The following is a 19,380-nucleotide window of genomic DNA, read 5'->3' on the forward strand; positions in this document are numbered from 1 at the left end:
AGCTTTCTTTTCTCCACCGTGTATTAAATTAGTTACTTGTCTCTTGTGTTCCAAAACTTGTCCGCCAGAAATTTTGTTTTCAAAAAGCTTGTTATCTTATGCGTATAGTTTATGCCAGAAACTTCTATTTGGTTCAGAAAAGGAAGAAAAGCAGAAATAGTGGAGTATGATTTTTCAGAAAGTTAAGCCAAAAGGATTTTTGTTAGGCCATAATATTCGATGCATCGTGTGTCAAAAGCCTTCTTTTTCTCTAATCCTTATCCTTAGTGAACTTTTGTTGAACATTGACCCTGTTTCCTTTTTCTAAATGTTTTGCATTTTAATATACTATTGTTTTGTTTGTGGTCGGGTAATGGACCTCCCTGACTGTTAGATAGCGTTAGAGAGGATTGGTCTCACAGTGTCTGATTTTGTAATAGGGGTATTGATTTTTCTGTTTAGTCATTAGCGTGAGTTATATTCTTTTCTATCTTGAAGTTTTATTCCTTATAGTTTTTCTCGGAAATGTTTTAACGAGACTACTGTTAACATGCTCGTTCTTACCATGTAATGTTCTATTTGAGTTGAATGCATTACCATTTCCTTTCAAAAAAAATAAAAAAATCTACTGTTGTTTTGCATACTTGTCCTTTTAAATTAAAGTGCTTGTGTTTTTACTTATTGTTTTTTCTGAAACAATGGCATTTTTGGATTATTCAAAAATTTAACGGTGACAACATTTTGATTATATATATACATACACAAAGGAACTATATATGGGCCCAGGGATTATGTTGGTATATAAAAAAGATTATGTTTATAATTTGTTTCGAGTTTAAAATATAATCACAAATGTAAGTTAAGTCAGTTCAATGTAAAGATGATATGCACGTCACCTTACATTTAAATTCGTTTATCAACTACATGTGCTAATGATAAAAATAAAAATAAAAAAATAAAAAAATAAAAAAATAAAAACTGATAAAGAGGGAAAAGGGTATGGAATCCATATATTATATATACATGGACATTGGACACTAATCATACGATAACAAAACACATCCATCCATCTCTCAACCCCCTCAAGTGAAGTGGAGTAGATACGATGATGTGACCTCGAGTTGTGTTCACATGCCCCCACACCTACTGTGTACCAAATTGTATGAACAGACGAATAGGGTTGTGAATCTTAAGGTCATGTTATTAGAGCAACCGAGATAAGGACAGGAATATTTCCAAGTCAGCCACCATCAAATTTTGGCCCTCCCTGGAGGGCCACATCACCCCGCCAAACCCAAAAGAACCTACCCTACAACTTACCCAACCCTACCCTACAAACTTCCCTTCTCTCTAGAGAAGGAAAACTGTTTTGTAACATTATTTTGCTATATTCAGCTAATAATGCAATTATAATTAAAAAAGTTATTTTGCGTGTTATTGGTCGGGTATAATAAAAAAATTTATTTCCGTTGTATGAAAGTTTTTCTCCTTAGAGAGAGTTCTGCTCAACGAGAAAAACTTACATATATTAGGATATCATTGTGGCGTTAAATCCAAATCATTCACCCATTGTTATGTATTTTAACTTTTCAATATGACAATGCAACTTTCCGATATGATAAAGTGTGATAGGCTTTGGAAGGGGATTGGGAGACGGGGAATCTGCTCAGAGGTATGACTGTCCATTACCACGTTCTTTATTTGATTCCCCATTTCCAGCCTTTCTTCTTTTGCAATATCACAGCCTCTTCTTGCGATATTTGTCAATCCTCAAAAAAAGAAAGATAAATTTTCAGTACCTTTGTTTCACCAAAAAGATATGAATGATAGGCTGTCGGTTTATAACTAAAAAGTAAAATTTATACGATAAATCACTTGACAAATGCACTTTTCAGCTTTCATCAACATCAAGTTAATCCCCAAAGCCATCAACCTACCCCATCCTGTCTGGATTAAATGGGCATGATGGAAGGACTTGTTCAATTATGAAGATTTGGCCAAATTCAGAGTTTGCTAAAATGGATGGGCCATCGGTTTAGAACCCTACATTGGGAATGGATGTCGTTGGTGTTAATGATCAATTTGAATTACACATTTAATTTCTAAACAAGAACTTATCTTGCCATCACAAGTCCAATGAGAAAATATCTGCCTATTCTATTCTAGACTGCAAAAATATTTGCCAATTAACAAGGTTACTGTTGATGAGTACATGGCCCTAATTAGGCAAGAAAGATAAGATTGGCCTTGTAGGGCTTGTGGGCACCTTACAAGTGTCCAACGTGAAAATTCAAGATACGAGTTCGGAGTTTAGAGTTTTGCATAATCTTGTACATGTTTAAAATTATTATTTTAACAGACGTAAATTAGATTAGTTGACAAAACCATTTTAGGTTTTAAGTCTCAACTTCCCTAAAATTTTATCTTTAAAAGAGTCATTATATAGCTTAAATAATCAATTATGTGAACAAACAAAACCTAAATGTTGATGATTAATCTCAATTGGCAACCAAAACTTCTTCAGTGGAAAATTTTGTTCCAATCAATAATGAAGAAGTGCAAGTGGGGGTGCACCCACTTCAAGTTGTCACAAGAGTGAAGGCAGGAAGGCAGGCAAAGCTCATACGAGACAGAAAAGATAGGTCCCAAGAAGGCCGGCGAGTCCTCCTGGTCAAACAAACAAACACCCACATCATTCAAAATCTAAAAATCCGGGAACAAACAACAACACAGAAGAAAATAACAGGGAATATCTGATAAAATAAAAAGCTAGACTCAGAGGCATTTCAATAGGGTTGGGTGAGGGAGGGATCTAAAGCCACCCTCTGAACCCAAAAAAGATTCCAAGCTAAGGCTATATCACCGCCCTGATCTGTCATGTCCTTTAACTGGAAAAGGACCAGCCTCAGCTTTTAATCTTGCGAAAGGCTTACTTGTTAGGCTGCCAATGCCATGGGAATGCAAGCTATATATATGATGAGAGTTTATGCTTACAAAACTTCGTAGAATTTAAACGACCTCATTTCTTTAGGGTTTTAGCTTGTAGAATATTGTATTATCTTTGCAACATTTTGATACTACTTTTAGTTGGGATATGAACTCTTTTAAATTTTCTTAGCATAAAAAGATATTTCTCTCTAACCCATTTCCAATATAATAAGTCCAAAAAAAGGAAAATTCTTGGCCAATAATGCAAAGAAAACTTTGATCCATGTGGACATACACATATTTGTATGCAACCGATTACGCCTATGATTTCGCCTAATTGTACGTCTATCACTCTCGTTACATGACTCATCATTCAACGAGAGGGAGATACACAAATATAGTTGTATGTAACCGATTAATAATTATGATTTTTGGCAGGCTATGCACAATCATGTGTCTATCACTCTCGTCACATAACTAATCACATATAGAGGGAGATTCATAGATAATTATATAGCCGATTAGATCTTATAATTTTCGTGATGAGTCTATGATCGTGAATACTAGGATGGTCATTGGATAATGTAAAGTGATGCAAGTGGGACTCATGCTTATACAAATGAGGATTTAAGTCATATCTCCTTCACGAAGCAATAGTCTAAATTACTTTAAATTAATTTAATTTATAGAAAAGAAAATTCAAATTTGAGTGCAAGGAGGCAAACTCATTGCCTGACTAACTAGCTTAACCCAATCCTGATCAATTAACCTAACTCAGTCCTGACCAACCGGCCTAATAGTTCAGCTTCAAACGATCATATTCTTTTATGTTGAGCTTCAAATAAAGCAGAATGTCCTTTGTACCCAAAAAAACTGTAGAAGGTACTTATTTAAAACTAGCCTTATGCTAATTGCATGTAATATGTTCTACTGTTGAAGGCTATAAAGCCTAACAATAATAGGAGATCTTTGGATCACATTCACATGTGGTCCACCGACCCATTAATACGCCACCACAGGAGCTACTTAATACTAATATTAATATCATCAGATTATTAACTCTAAAACAAAAAGGAGCCTGACTGACATGCAAAAAATAAGAAACTCATCAAAGCTGGCGCGTCCGTTTGAATCTTGGCATCATTTCCCAAACTCCGCACTTCCCAGTCACAAAAATAATGCCACTTTAATAAAAATTAGATTTAAAAAAAAAAATACATGGATAAGCTCAACATGTTGATTGTTGCAGTTGCACAGCCTAATTGCAGGTCCTACGGGCTCCTGGAGCGCGTGCTAAACAAACACCCACAGTCACAGTCAGAGATGGTCACAGACAGACAGATTCGATGTGAAGAAGAAGAAGAAGATGAAGCAAAGTCCTACAAACCTAACGACATTACGTTTTAGCTCTACAGCCTCTACCATTAGAGCGCATAGCCTAACAAATAACAAACGACAACAACCACAGAGACATCTGGATCTGCCGCATATTTACATACACAACGGTAAACAGAGGAACGAAACGACGCCGTCAAAAACAGTACCCGATTTCCGATTCAGGTCCGGTCACTCCGGTTCTTACTTTGACTATGGTGACTATAATGACTGTGTTGGCTCCGGTTGTGGCCTGAAACGGCGCTGTTCCCTTCCTTCTTCTGCGGGGCGGAGAACAGCTGCCCGAACCCGAAAACCGACCCCGACTTGGACGACCCGCGAAGCGAACAGACCGGAACGTTGAGAACCGGCGTCACTCTGACGTTGGCCGAGTAGGACCGCTCCATGCCTCTGTGTTTCAGCCTGGGCCCACCGTTGAAGCTACTCGGGCTACTGGAGCTCCGCTCCAAGCTCTGAAACACAATTTTTCCAGACGAGTTCATTCTCGGCGAGTCCACCGATACGCCCCTGCTCGCGACTGTAGCCGATTCCCCCACCGGCCGCCTCATCGGGCTCCTGCCCACCCTCGGCTGATCTGCCGCCGATCTCTGCTTCGTCGTTTCACGAGTCTTCACCGTCCGGACCCGCGCCTGTTTCGGGTTGGTTCGGTGAATGGAAATGATCGGGTTCAGGTTCGGTTTGTCCGAATCCAGCGAGAGTCGCGGCAAGTCCTCGTGCTCGTGGCCCGAGGAGGAGGACGAGAGAGAGAGGCGCGACGAAATCGAGACCGATTCGCAATCCGAGTCTTTTAGCAGGGGCAAGCTCAGCGAAGCGTCTGAGCAAGAAGAGGAAGAGGACAGGGACCTTGAGCTTCTGTGAAGGAAATGCTTCAGAGATTTAGGCCCGTTTGTGCTCGAGGACGACGACGTCGTTTTCTGAGCCTCGCTCTTCGCGTGACTGTTGGCATTACTGTTCTGGTAGAGCTTCTTTAGGCCCAAGAGCTCTCTCCACCGACTCGAACACCTGGGGGCCTTGGGAGAGAACAGGTACGGGTCGGCACCGGAGATTTCAGGTCTCCGGTGGTACATGGCCGTGTCCGGCATTCTGATCTCCGTCAAGGACGGGTCCGTAGCTTTGACCGAGGAGAACTGGAGAGGCATGAGCTTCCCGCCGGAGAATAGCTCGTCCGCGGGGAGCATGGCCACCGGATCTTCGAGCCGGAACTCAAACTCGCCGGCGGAGGTCTCCGGATCTGGACCGGCAGGCAGGTTCTTCGCCGGAGACGACGACTTTGATCCGGCAAGTTTCGAAGCGTCTTCGTCTGGAAACTCGCGGCTAAATGAGATTCTAGGGCTCAGCCATCCGTACGACGGGTACGTCGCCGGCGGAAACTTCTCCGGCGACATGCCGATGTTGTTAACGCACGCCGAGGCCATCTGCGTTATCAAAACGACAATGTGGTTCTGCGTTTGGGGTCAGGATCACATTGCCAGAAAATGAGGTGCGGGGAAGAGATCTAGAGTTGTAGAGAGAGAGAGAGAGTGAGTTGGCGCCTTAGGGTTTGGGAGTTATCGGTGTGTGAAGTCAGAGAGAAAGAGAGAGGGGTTGCGTTTCGTTTGCTTGGTGTCCTTGAATACGGAACATGCAGAGATCTCTACATATATATATAGCACAAGTGTAAATGCTTGATTTTTATTTGAGGCCAGGTCGCTCTCTCTCTCTCATCTGATATTTAATGGCTCCCTGTCTTGTTTTTTCCATTGCTCTTTTATGTTCAAATCAAATCTTTAGTTAATCCACACCCACAATTACTTTCTTCCATTTTCGCTTTACTGTGTATGGAAATTATACAATAATTTTGGATACTATTTACTGCCCCTAGAATTAGGACTTGTTTTCTAATCTATCTATAGATTTGTTTTGGTGTCATATAAATTTCGTTACCACGATAGTCTAAACTATTTAAAATTAATTTAATCTATAGGCAGAGGGTCGAACTCGAATGCAAAGAAGCGAAGTCAATGTCCTAGATAACTAGCCTAATCTACATATGTATTACCCATTTTAAACTTTATTGATTTATAACCGATAAATAATTGTGATATTATTTATCGCATTACTTTGTATTAAAAAGTTGGCAAAATGGATCGATATCCAAATAAATGAAATATCGTTATAATCCGTTGAGATACGATATGGTGCCCCGAGAATTACTGTTGATGGATTTGTTTGGTAATTTATTAATGAATTCGTAAGATATATTTAGTTAACAAATGGGGTCACATGTTAATATCTTTTGTGTTTATCTCATGCCCATGTCCAAAACATCAATCTTAGGCATAAGATGAACAAGGTTTTTCCTCTCACTAGCTCACAAGGGAAAACTTGACGTTATGGATTTGGAGTCTTTGAAAACAAAAGTTGAACATTTTGTCTGCTTAGAAAGGTATTGAGTTTGATATCGTGAGGTGTTCAAAGAAGCAATGAAAAAAGGAGTGTGGGGTTGTACCAAAGAAGAAAGATGTGGGCGGCGAATGGGGAGATGTAGACTTGTGATCACGATGGAAATTTGTATTGTTCATTATAGATAGTCAAATTGGCGCCGTTGGCCATGGAGCAATTTCTACTTTTTAAGTGTATCCATTAAGCTAATTCTTGACGTGTGGGATAAATGAATGATGGGGAGCCTTCGACGGGGTAGCATATCCATGAATTTTCTCCATGGAGGCATGAAGAAGAAGCTCTGAAAGCATTTTTTGATTGCTTGTTTTTGTATTACTATTCTGTTTGAGGCATTTGAGGCATTTTATCGAACAATTTAACCCTGCTCTTAAAGAGAATATCAAAGGAATTAAAAGTTGATAAGGCATGTTCATGAGCGGCATGAATGTTGAGAGGGGTAATAACCTTCAATCTCCTATTTATGCGGCACAGTCTGAATTCTATCGGTTTTACTCAAGGTCTAACATATCGATGATATTGGAAATATCGGTAGTCCAAAAACATGAAAATTTCGATGGAAATATCGAGATATTATCGATATCGATAAGAATTGAATAAAACCCACGGAAATTGTAAGAAAAACTTGAAAATTTTTATTGAAACTTTGGAGAATGTTTATTTAGTCAATTATCTATTAGTTTATCACAAAAAATTAGAAGAAAATGCATTGCATGATAGATTTAACTTATTGAAGTTGATTATACAGCGAGTTGGCAAACACTGTGAGTGTAGAAAATATGTAGTAATTAATGAAAAAAGATTAAACACACCATAATCATTTATATATAATGATTTAGTACAATATTTTACACTTCATACATTGCATGGTAAGATACATGAGTGACTTAGTACCACATACAGTTCCTATGAGGTTCACATTTTTCACTATCTTCATCATCTCTATGTGTAAAGTAAGTGTATTGTGAAGAGTAGTCATCAAATGATAAATCCCCAAAATAGTTTTGTATGTAATTGTTAACATGCCACCCATATAAATATAAATATTTTAGCATATTATCACAAAAACATAAGTGATGATTCAGGTGTCGGAGGAGTAAAATGGGAGGGGTTTAAATCCCCCATGTGTTTTTTTTTTCCTCCCTTTTTTCTCATTTTTTTTCTCGATATTTTCGATATTTTTGCAATATTACATCGATATTTTGACAAAATATTGCTGAAGTATGAGCGAAATTATCGACATCGATATTTTCCGATATTATCGTCGATATTGTTGATATTTATACGATATGTACATGGATATGTTCCGAAATATCCGTGATTCGAAAAAACCGAAATATCCTCGATATTTCGTCGATATTTCAAACTATGGTTTACCCTAAAATTGCTACTGAATCAATTACAATAAAAATGATTTGTTTTCGTTCAATTTTGACAAATCAAACCAAACCAAACCATTTTCGAACAATTTGGTTTGATCGGTTTGGGCCAAAGCTCAATACTTTTTTCGTTTGCATTTTTTCAACCCTGTTTTTTTTGCCAAAGTTAGGAAGGGAGAGCGGGGTTTCTCTCACGCACACAATGTAGGATTCAAACCTGAGACTACTAGTCAGCAAGTCAATGCCTTTTTTTAATGGGCAATACCATGTTAGCCCAATTACAACAAAAAAATTACTCATAACTTGCCACATATTTTGCATTTTCTAGCATGTCAAACCATTCTAAAATTCAACATGTCATAAAACCTCAAAATCCAATAACTAATATAATTACAATTCAAATATCAATAATTTAAAATTTTCATCAAACCTCAAATTCAACATCATAGTTTTTATATAATTAAAGGATTACACATGTAAAATAAACATAAAGTAAAAATGAATATACAAGTATACAGGCTGGTTTGGTTTATACCGTGTTTGAAAATTTCAACACTGCACCGAACCAAACCATTACACTTTGATTTGGTTTTAAACTTTCGATTTTTTTTCTTAGTCAAAACCAAACTAAGCTAGTCATTACAATTTAAATCGTCGATTTGATTGGATTGACTAGATGGATGCCTACCCTTACTCCTATATGGATCCATCGTACCATGACCCATTTGCTTGATTCAATGCTAGAATATGATTAAGAGTTGGAACATATTTTTGTAATTATTTTTAAATAGAATTGTTTTGATATTAGACAGCTCCTTATTGTAATGGCCCTTTTGTGGCTAGTTTGTATTGGCTCTTTGTGACTAGTGCTTTTTTGGTTGAATTATGAATGCAATTATAAAATTTCTCCGACAAAAAAAAAGAAAGAATTGTTTTGATATTTATACTTAGCGTGAAATGAGTAGAGAATGTGTTTGAGACAATCTAATAGATTTAGGTGATGATCCATATTCGGCTTGAGTATGAAATGATATGACTAGGCGAGATTATGAAATGACATGATCCGAACATAATGCAGCAGACTTGACTGTCATCTTCATGAATTTATTTTACAATTTAAATAAAAAGCTAGAAATAAATTTTTATGTTATTCTGGATATTATAGAGAAAATATTTGAAAACATTTTCTGGGGTTTTTGCCCCTTTATCATTGAAAAAAAAAATTTACACGAACTTTTTCAGTTTATTTTTTATTTTTTTTAAAAAAGAGAAAATAATAGGATATCTGCGGTCAAGGATTTAATTAGTTATTCTCGTGCTCATACAGGCAGAGTCTGCTTTGAAAGCTGAGAGAATGTCTAGCAATGGCTGCTGCAAGTACTCGTGCGAAACTGCGAGCGAGACCCTGCAATGGATCAACGCCATCGTCGACTTCATAAGACCTTACTCTTTCTTAACGGACGCTCACGTCGTCAATTTCTTCAAGGTTCGATCTTTCTTCTAAATTTCTAAATTCCTCCTCAGTCCTCGATCATGTGTTTGGCTGCCGAGAAAACATTAGACAGAAAAATAATCAAAATTAGTATCCGGATAAAGTAAAATGCTTTTCAGGATCGAATGTGGGAAGCTATTGATAAGGAATGGATGGATTGCTTGCGGAAAGAAGCAGTGGAAAATCTTCTTCAAATTCCTGGTGGAGTGGTCCAGGTACTCGTTTGCTTACTTTGTGTGTGTGTGTGGATGGTAATGATTGAATTGGTTGCCATTGTTTGTAGCTTGATATGAATTTGAATTTATTTATTTATTTTTTTTGTGGTCACTGGTTAGGATCATTGGCCTGCTTCTCTTAAGAAATTCATTGTTACTTTGAGCTCTCTCGTGCTTCCTCGACAACAACAAGACTTGCAGACGGTGTGGATTCGTTTCTCAATTTCTCTTGCATTTGAATTTCGATATTCTAATGTTATAGTAAGGAAACATGAAAAGCTCCACAACTCATTATAGTTATGTGAAAATTTAGCTGCAGAATCATGGAATAAGAATAAGATGAAAATTGTTGCAGTATAGTTACAGTTTTTTTAAGTTAGTGCCATAATATTAATAAGATTGTGAATCAGCAGAGCAAAAGGAAAATCAGAAGAGTGAAATTCATATAACTGCATCATATAATTTCCTTATGGTACTTTTGCTTCCCTCATGGCAGGTATTACCTGGCATGAACATGACTTCACTCAATAGTGTTCTCTCTACGGGCATGAATTGGAAGAAAAAACATGAAGTAAGTTGTTCACTTGTTCAAAACATTGAATAGAGATGAATCCGTTACTTCACTGTGTTTGTGTTGTGAAACATTATGATCAGAAAAAATTGGTCTTTGATTTCTAGATAGGAGTTTCTGATTCGAAGCTTCCTTTTTTCCTTTTTGAACAATGAACGTCTAGAGTGTAGTGATATTCTATTGAAAAAATGATCTTGTATGTGCAGGTAGAAGTCCTTTCTGCTGTTGTTGATTCAATCGCTACCAGTGTCGGAGCCAATGCAATTATTGATGTTGGCTCGGGTCAGGTAGTCCTCCTTTCTTTTGATTGGTGATCAATTTTTCCACAATATCTGCTCTGTTTTCACTTCTTTTGTTTGGTTCACGTTCATTCTCTTTTGCTTATACCGAAATTGCTAAGCTGGAACCTAAGATATCATCACTGTCTACTTCATTTGATAGAAAGAAAGAATTTTTTTCTTGTAAAGATAGATTAGAAAATTTCATTAATGATAAAATAATGGTAGGAAATATTTTTTTCTTTTCTTTTCTTTTCTTTTTCTTCTTATAAGTATGATGATAGGAATTAGTCACAACTAAGAACTTTTATATTATTTTCCATTTTTCAATAAATTTCTTTTTCAGGGGTATCTTGCACAAGTACTTTCCTTTCACTACCAACATGCGGTAGTTGCAATTGATGCATGTTCTCATCATGGAAGGGTTACTGATGCACGTGCAGAACAAATTAAGAAATATTATGCTGCTCAGCTGCGTAAATCTGTGTATGTAAACTTCTTTTCCTTCTTGTTTTGTTTCCTTCTTGTTCTAGTTTGTTTGTTGTTGTGTTTTTCTTTTTCATATTAGGAGATCTGTCGTTTCCGGTTGCTCAAATGACATTGGTGAATGCTAGGTTGAACAGTAATTTGATGGTTTCACTCGGGAGTTTATTCCTTGGAATAACCTGTTCCATAGGTTCTACATTTGATCTACTTTTTATATTTTTTCTGTTGATTTGTATATGGGACAGAGAGAAAATACATGCCATATGCTCAGCATCTTTTTGTTGGCCAACCTGAATCACAAACCTCGGAGAGGAATGAATATGGTGTATTAAATTTTGGAAGTTCCTGTTTCTCATTGTTTTTCTTGTCTCCATGAATTGGTTGTTTTTGGTGTGTGTGAATTGTTCAGGGATGTAGGCTGCCTTAAGTTAGACTTATTAATTACTTCATGTTGCTTTTTGGCATTATTGTCGCATATCCTATGATATAATTAGCGCTTTTAATTTAACTTCATTGGTGACTTGATTGAGTAATATATTTGATACACTTTTTCTTTGGGGCTAGATCTGGAAACAGGAGTTTGACTCTGCCTAAGACAGTCACATGCAATGTGATGTCTATTGACATGTTGAAAGCTTTGGCTGACACACCACTGCATAAAGATAATGTCTCTTTACTGCAATCTTCCTGCAATGCAGGCAACGGAAGTTCATTGGTTCTTGCTGGGCTTCATGCTTGCGGAGATCTTTCAGTAACAATGCTCAAGTGAGTTCCTCAGTGTGCTTTAAAGCTTATATTTCTCTCTTTTAAAATGAGTATACTTTGAGGATAGAACGACTGTAAACCCTGATAGAGTGTTATGATCTATTGAATACTAGCCTATATATATAGGTTGGGTATGTATATTATGTCATCCTGCAATAAGACAAGTGGCAAGTCGTGTAATATTGGTGATATATATTATATATGAGGTGATGTCCAAGTTTATTTCACACCACATGGGAATTTGAGTTAAACAGAAAAATGAATAGCTGATTGTAAAATCATGACAAGTTTGTTTATCTGTATAAAAAGAGGGAAACAAAATGGTTGCATAGAATGGCTTCATATCCAAGTTATCCATGGTATTGAAATTTTATATCTCAATCAATTTTATTTTAGTTACCTCTGGGCCTTTAATCTTCTTTGCTCTGTTAGTCAAATAACTCTCACCTTAGTAGATTCCTTAATGGTTGCTGCATATTTTAAAGGGCTTTCCACAAATATGCCCATTCCAACATGACATATTATATAAAAACCCTTATAGAGCCTATTTGGAGAGAAAACCCCAAAACTAGCCACTTGTAATTTTCTAATTGGTTCTTACAAAATTTTAACATTAAGAACCAATTATAAAATGACAAGTGGGAGTGGCTAGTTTTGGGTTTTTCTCTCCAAATAGGCTCTATATGAGTTTTTGTATAACATGTCATGCTAAATGGGCTTATTTATAAAAACCTATATTTTAAATGGTGCCATGATGCCATCCCTATCCTTGAATGACCAGTTTTATTCCTTAGTCCTATCCTTTTTCTTATGATCACTCATCTTTTTGAATAACTGATTCAAGATTAATTTTTGAGCACCACTTAACCCTCGTCCAAATTCATATTATACTAGTTTGGCTTTGCATTTACTTGCTTCTTGTTCTACTTAATCCATAAATTGTTATTACTGTTTTCTCTGACCTAAGGTCTTCGGATGAGTCATATCTGTAGCCTAGAGCAGCCAACACAAGAATGCATGTGTTTGGTCTTTGGTAATATGTATTCTACAATATCATATACTATTATCTGTCAATTTAGTTTTTATGTGAAATGATATGTAGTTATTTATACCTTTATGCATCAGGACCTTTATGGAGTGCAAAGAAGTTAAAGCAGTTGTTAGCGTCGGCTGCTGTTACAACCTATTATCTGAAGAGGGTTTCAACCATGTTGGTTCTCAATGTGGTTTTCCAATGAGTTGTGGTGTTATATCTGCTGGCATTTCACTTGGAAAAAGTTCGCGGGACCTAGCATGTCAGGTGAATCTTGGTTCTCATCTACTTTCTTCCTCCTCTCTCATTGCTACTCTCTCTCCCCCAGGAGGGGTGCGGGCTCTCTTGTATTTTTCTTGTTTATGGAACAGAACATGGACATTCAAAGGAGTAGTGAGGTTTCATTTCTAGTTACTTCAATTACCAATAAGAAAAGGCTCTTGGGCCTTTGCCATACAGTTTTAGGTGTGGAGGTTTAGGGAAGGCTTTTGTTCAACTGAAAGAGAAAAGTGAAGAGAATAGAACTATTTTAAAGGTTTTGTTTATAATAAAAAATTGCAAACGGTGATCAAATTTTTATAGAGTTCTTAGAAAAATCTGGAAAATTTACTGGGGAGGATGTGCAAGTCATTTATTTCTTTATTAATTTGTATAGATCTAAAGTCCAAGGGACTAATGACAACAACATGGGTTGGAGGTTAACTAGAAGGAATTTCTGGTGGATCCTTTTGTGTGCTTTGGGGAGGTGTTAAGTTAGTTTATTCCTCAAAGGCTTTTCTATTCTGAGATAAGCTTGTGCTTTTGCTTTGCCTTTGTTAGAGTGCGGAGAGGTGGAAATGCCTCGAAAATGATGCTGGTCTCCATAATTTTGAGTTGCATGCTTTCCGCGCTGCATTTCAGATGGTATGCAGTAATCACCTTTACAGTTATCCAGGAATTTATGGACATTTGTAAACTATTTCAATTATTTACTATCTTATAACCTCTCTCTCTCTCTTTCTCTCGCTCTCTCTACTATGTAAATAACATCCTCTGTCTTCTGCAGGTTCTCAGTGTATACTATCCCGAAGTCATGAGTACAAGTCCATCAATTGGGCGTCAAGGGAAGGCATTACGTCGCCGACAACAGAGGGTTGTCCCAAACTCCTCGCTGCACCATAAAGAAAACAAATGTTCCTTGTCAGAAATAAACTCTCATATGACAGGAAGTTGCTATCACAAAAAATCAACAGAGCTGGAAACAGGTAACAAAACATTATTCTAATTTGAAAGGAAATCTCTATACTTTTTTTTTATGGCAACTGTTATCATGTTGCTGCCGCATCAACATTTTGAACTTCTGAACTAATTAGATTGAAACATATAACTATATAAACATATGTGACAGATGACAGTTTTGACATGATGTTAGAGACAACATCCAGAACTAATGAAAACTCCTCCAATAAGGCCACCAAATGTGAGAGGAGCGAATTCATCGGCAACTATCCACTTTTTCAGAAATATTGCTTATCGGGGTTATGTCGCCTTGGTCTTGAGCCTCTGAAGGAAACTGATATCCATGGAATATGGAAGCAAGTTGAATCTTTTGCTGTACGTTACTTCATGCCTTTTATCTAGAATCGCACTGATACTTTTGCTTTACTTAAAAAAGAAAAAATGCTGTACTTCATGTTGGAAGCTCATGTACTTGCTAACAATGGTTAGTTATTCATACAATCCATTGATGTAATTTGTTTGTATATTCACATCCCAAAATACTGCTTGCTCCATCGTATTTTTGAGTCTCCGTTTTCTGGTACCTTCTTAGTTGATGAAAGTTATATGTATGCTTTTTACTTGTATCTTGTCAGAAAAAGTTATCTTTATTTTGTGGTATATGACAGGATTTTACTGTATATTTGATTAGAATTGAAAAGCATTCTTTATTGGTGCGCAAACAACATAGCCTTTGGCATAGGGCTTAGATTATGCCGAAGTCATATGGTTTATGCTCTTACTTGAACTCTAGGATCTACAAAAGAAATGGTTTAATGATTGTGGTTCTCACGAAAAATCAGTAACTAAATAAATAAAAATTGTTGTTGGAATTCATTTTCTTTTTTTTCTTTTTTCATCCTTCGCCTCTCCCCTCCCTGCCCACTTTTTCTTTCACTTGATTAGTTCTGTATATCAAGTGTCAAGTTCTTTTCATGATATGTCTGCTATTGTTTTTTGTTGAAAGAAATATGTAAGTTTACGATATGTGTTAACCTTGCTGACCAATTATTTTTATTATCATTTTTTTTTTGTCAACAGGAACTTATTGGACCTTATTGGTCTCTTCGAGCTGCTTTTGGGCCTCTTTTGGAAACTTTTCTTTTGCTTGATAGATTGTTGTTCCTCCAAGAGCAAGGCAGTTCAATTGAAGCAGTCATGTTACCTATTTTCAATGCTGCATTGTCCCCAAGGAATGTGGCCATTATTGCTAAGAAGTTGACACAAATGTGACTGTGTCATGCCATATGGTAAGTCATCAAGTCTTCTTCTATCCTACCTTCTCCCTTACCCTTGCTGTATCATGCATGCATGTGTGTGTATGCGAGTGGGTGAACAGAGCTATATTGCATATTGAAGGAATGGTCTTTCTTGTTAAAATGTCAATTCATTTTCTGTCTCCATGTTAAAAATTGTCAAAAACTGATAGCTGCTAGTGAATGTAGTTCTCCATATTAACAAGTACTTAACTTTCTGAATGAAAATTTTTGTACGGTGCCATCAAATGATGAAGTTCTCAGGCTGGATGAAGGTCTCTCTAACATCTGAATCTGGATGTAGCTTCGATGGGCATAAGTATGTGTCCTGCTGAATTTAGTGATAAAAATCTGAGCCAAATGATGAAAGCTTGAAAATTCGGAAATTGGAACAATGAACTTCAGGTCAGTTAATGCCACAAGACAAAAAATTTATGTAATCTTTTGAAAGATATTTTTTTTCTTTTTTTTTTTTTTATCTGGAAGAAAAAGAAATATTGGTTGATAGGGATAAAGGGTTCTTACTTTTTATAATGGCATGTAAATACTAGCCAACTTTGCTTGCAGTTATATTTTCTTTCTTGTAGCCTGAGACTTCTTTTGCACCTTTGTATTATTTCATTATCTCACTTTGATGATCGGATAATGCAACAGGATAGTATTATTTCATCACCTAGTTTTTCACCATATACGCAAGATCTTTATGGCAGCATGTTATCTTAAGTGATATATGCATTGGCGGGCATGTTGTCAGGTTTCGTATATCTGATGATCAGTCATTCCCATTTTTGGCATGCAGAAACTTGTGGTACCAATTCGTTGATTGCGAATTTCAAGGGATTTGAGAGGACTTTGCAACTGTGTATATTCTGTAGCAACATATCCGCATGCGCCGGCGCCCACTCAATACAGTCTCGTCAACAATTCACTGGTTGGCATGCTGGAATGAGAAAGACAGATTATTTGGCTGCATTCATTTTGTCACGTACTACCTATTTTGACCCATTTCCTGAATGATCGCTACTCTTAAAAGATCCAGGGTACTAAGAAACTAAAGAATATCCCTGTTGATGCCTATGAGATAATTTTGTCTTTGTTTTTTTGTAATGAGGTTAACATTGTAATTATCTGTTGAAGAAAGCTCTGTCGGCAGCATTGCCAAGGACAAATAAAGATTTGAATCAAGGTGTGTGGAAAGTGGAGAGCCTCTCATTGCATTAGAGCACAAAGTTTCACAATTCAATGGCTTAGTTCTAATGGAATAAGCAAGCCTGGGTTGTCCATTTTAAGGTATTGTCGTTTTAGCAACACTTGGATGCCATTGAGATGGGACACGTGTCAATGCTTTGACTGGTCTTTGTCCTTTTAAGAGTAGGACATTTAGACTGGATGGTCACACCCCACAATACTCTAATGGGGTTTTTCAGATAGTGCTTCCTTTTTGTTGCAAGTAAAACGACAAGAAAAGTAGCCATCCAAATGGAAGTTGGTCCAAGTATCACTCGTGTTGAACACAACTCTTTGGAATGAAGATGATGTCTTATGTTTCATTCTGGCCCATGAAGGTGTTCATCGTCACAAAGTTGTTGTGGACTTGGACATGACTTGTGAATGAATAATTGTCAGGGGGGTGTCTTGCGTTTGGCGTTTGTGTGGTACTATACTAGTACAAGAGAAACTTACATGTCACGAAGTGTACGCTCATGTCACGTGCTAAGAGAGACATACACAAATAAGTATACACCCGATGACCCAAACTGGTACGGTTGTAATGAAATAAAACCATTTGCTTATATTTTGTGTGTTGGTACTGTGTTTGCTGTCCGAACAGCATGGTTTTAAACCTAAACCCGAACCCTAAGATGTTCTCATACAGAAGTCGTTGTGGACTCAAACAATGAAACATGACTTGTGAATGAATGATTGTCATGAGGGTGTCTTGCGTTTGGTACTTGTGTGGCACAAGCACCATAATTGTACGAGAGAAAGTTACATGTCACGAAAGGTATACCCAAGCGCGGAGAGAAATTGACACAAATAAATGTACACGATAATGACCCAAACTGGTTCTATTGTGTTGGCACTGTCTACTTTGTGTGTTGTCCAAACAGCCTTGTTTTAGGCTAATGAGTGTATGTTAAGAAGAAAAATCAAATGGATCATTTCAGCACATAAAAATATGAACAGAAAATCCCAAGTCGATTTCCCTACCCAAATTGTGCACTGAAAATAAAGCCCAAGGAGCCCACCTGATTAAAACATCAGTTTGATGCAATTTTATAACGTCCGTCTCTTTCGTGGCTTTTGTCATTTTCGCTTCTGTGGTAGATTGTTTTGTTGCCTTCAAACAGTTGAGCTACCTACAGTAGCTCCTTCCCTTGATTCTTTCACACTTCAACTTATGCTTGTCATTTCCACTCTCCAAATTTGATGCTTTAATGATGTTTTCCAAGCTTCACAAAGTTGCACTAACAATTCAAAAGGAGTGATATTTTCTTTTTTGTGCCAATCAAATTATTATTAGTTGTTATTGTGACTAAATAATATTTCCCTAAACTTAAAAGACGGCCGGAATTATTATTCACACTCTAAAATAGTCATAATACACACACTCTTCTCTTCTTTATTTTTTTTCTTCATCAAATTAAAGAGAACAGTAAGATGATTATTTTAGAGTCCGAATAACAGCTCAATGAATAAATAAATAAAAAACAAAGAATAATCGAATTTCGGATATGATGCCTTACATTGTATATTAGTTTTACGCATAATAATTTTTAATATTATCATTTAATTATAAGTAAGTAGGAATTTCTACCAATATTTTAATCCTCTATAACTACGTGGACGATAATCTTAATTAACCATGCAATTTCCAACAGGTTTCATTCATCATATAAATGAAATTCCTTTGGGGCGAATAGGGGATTGCAGGATTTAATTCCAGCATATCTTTCCAATTATTCGACCATTTTATTACGGCGTCAACAATCAAATATTTACAATATAAAATTTAACCATGTAACATGCCTCAGTTCTTGAAAGTTAATACATATTTAAATTTCTTTATCATTTTTCATGTCCTCATTCCTGTCCCTATCTTTGCATATATATATATATATATATATATATAGAGTTAATCATTTTATTAGTCATTGAACTTTAACTTGATTTGTATTCGAGTACCTCAAATTTAGAAATGGTTCTCGTGGTCCTTTAACTTTAGTTTCGTTTGGATAAATGGTCCTGCCATCAATTTTGTTAACTTTTTCTATTAAATGCAGGGGCAAAATGATATTTTTATATTAAAATAAAAAAAATGAATAAAAAATTATATCTTTAAAATAACAATAAAAGAAAATCAAATAAATAAATAAATAAATAAAAAAGTTTTGGGGAGTAAAAATTGGGATAGAGAGTTTAATTTTAATTTTTTATTCATATTTTTATAAATTTTGACACAAAAATACCATTTTGCCCTTGCATTTAACAGAAAAGTTAACAAAATTGATGGCATGACCATTGGTCACAACGAAACTAAAATGAAAGGACCACGAGACCGTTTTGGAAATTGAGGTACTCAAATACAAATTGGGTTTAAATTCAGGGACTAATAAAATGATTAACCCTATATATACACATAGTGAGTTTCTATTAAGAGATCCTTCAAATAAGCTTATTTAAGGAACATCCTTATAGGGCCCATCACACATTGTTTTTCAATTATTTGAACCATCTAAGTTTTAGATATTCCCTCAAAGATCATATCTGCAAAAAATCACTTGAATCCTAAACCATTGACCACTCAATTAGATTATTATTATTTTAGTGTTTTCTTGAAACATTGTGTTCATCTATTTTGTTGCTAGCAATTAGATGCCATAATGATTTTCAATTTTTCTGATTT

General features: G+C 36.2%; 2 protein-coding genes across 7 annotated transcripts; one reads left to right on the forward strand and one right to left on the reverse strand.

The window, feature by feature from the left end:
* Positions 4,042 to 6,035, reverse strand: LOC18780923. The gene has a single exon (XM_007211724.2). The coding sequence runs from the start codon at positions 5,715 to 5,717 to the stop codon at positions 4,464 to 4,466; it is 1,254 nt and encodes a 417-aa protein (XP_007211786.1). The 5' UTR covers positions 5,718 to 6,035; the 3' UTR covers positions 4,042 to 4,463.
* LOC18778570 (protein RRNAD1) lies at positions 9,129 to 17,266 on the forward strand. 6 transcript variants are annotated; one of them, XR_002271225.1, is made up of 14 exons: positions 9,132 to 9,606; positions 9,732 to 9,827; positions 9,948 to 10,031; positions 10,324 to 10,398; positions 10,605 to 10,685; positions 11,023 to 11,162; positions 11,739 to 11,927; positions 13,053 to 13,227; positions 13,780 to 13,863; positions 14,006 to 14,204; positions 14,348 to 14,553; positions 15,259 to 15,467; positions 15,731 to 15,878; positions 16,273 to 17,266. XR_002271225.1 is itself a non-coding variant. In XM_020562133.1 (13 exons), exons 1-12 carry the CDS (start codon positions 9,475 to 9,477, stop codon positions 15,448 to 15,450), a joined length of 1,665 nt encoding a protein of 554 aa, XP_020417722.1. In that variant the 5' UTR covers positions 9,134 to 9,474; the 3' UTR covers positions 15,451 to 15,467; positions 16,273 to 17,266. The 6 variants fall into 6 exon arrangements, 1 of the variants encoding a protein (XP_020417722.1); XR_002271223.1 differs by having other exon boundaries at positions 9,133 to 9,606; positions 11,727 to 11,927; XR_002271224.1 differs by having other exon boundaries at positions 9,133 to 9,606; positions 11,727 to 11,927; positions 15,778 to 15,878.

This window comes from Prunus persica, chromosome G4, assembly GCF_000346465.2.
Source record: "Prunus persica cultivar Lovell chromosome G4, Prunus_persica_NCBIv2, whole genome shotgun sequence".
NCBI lineage: Eukaryota > Viridiplantae > Streptophyta > Magnoliopsida > Rosales > Rosaceae > Prunus > Prunus persica.

What these genes read in the sequence shown, in the direction of transcription:
- LOC18780923 (XM_007211724.2), bottom strand. Translation starts at nt 5,717, where the DNA reads ATGGCCTCGGCGTGCGTTAACAACATCGGCATGTCGCCGGAGAAGTTT.
- LOC18778570 (XM_020562133.1), top strand. Translation starts at nt 9,475, where the DNA reads ATGTCTAGCAATGGCTGCTGCAAGTACTCGTGCGAAACTGCGAGCGAG. An exon ending in AACAACAAGACTTGCAGACG is followed by an intron (nt 10,032 to 10,323) that starts GTGTGGATTCGT and finishes CCCTCATGGCAG; the next exon opens with GTATTACCTGGCATGAACAT. An exon ending in CGCGGGACCTAGCATGTCAG is followed by an intron (nt 13,228 to 13,779) that starts GTGAATCTTGGT and finishes TGCCTTTGTTAG; the next exon opens with AGTGCGGAGAGGTGGAAATG.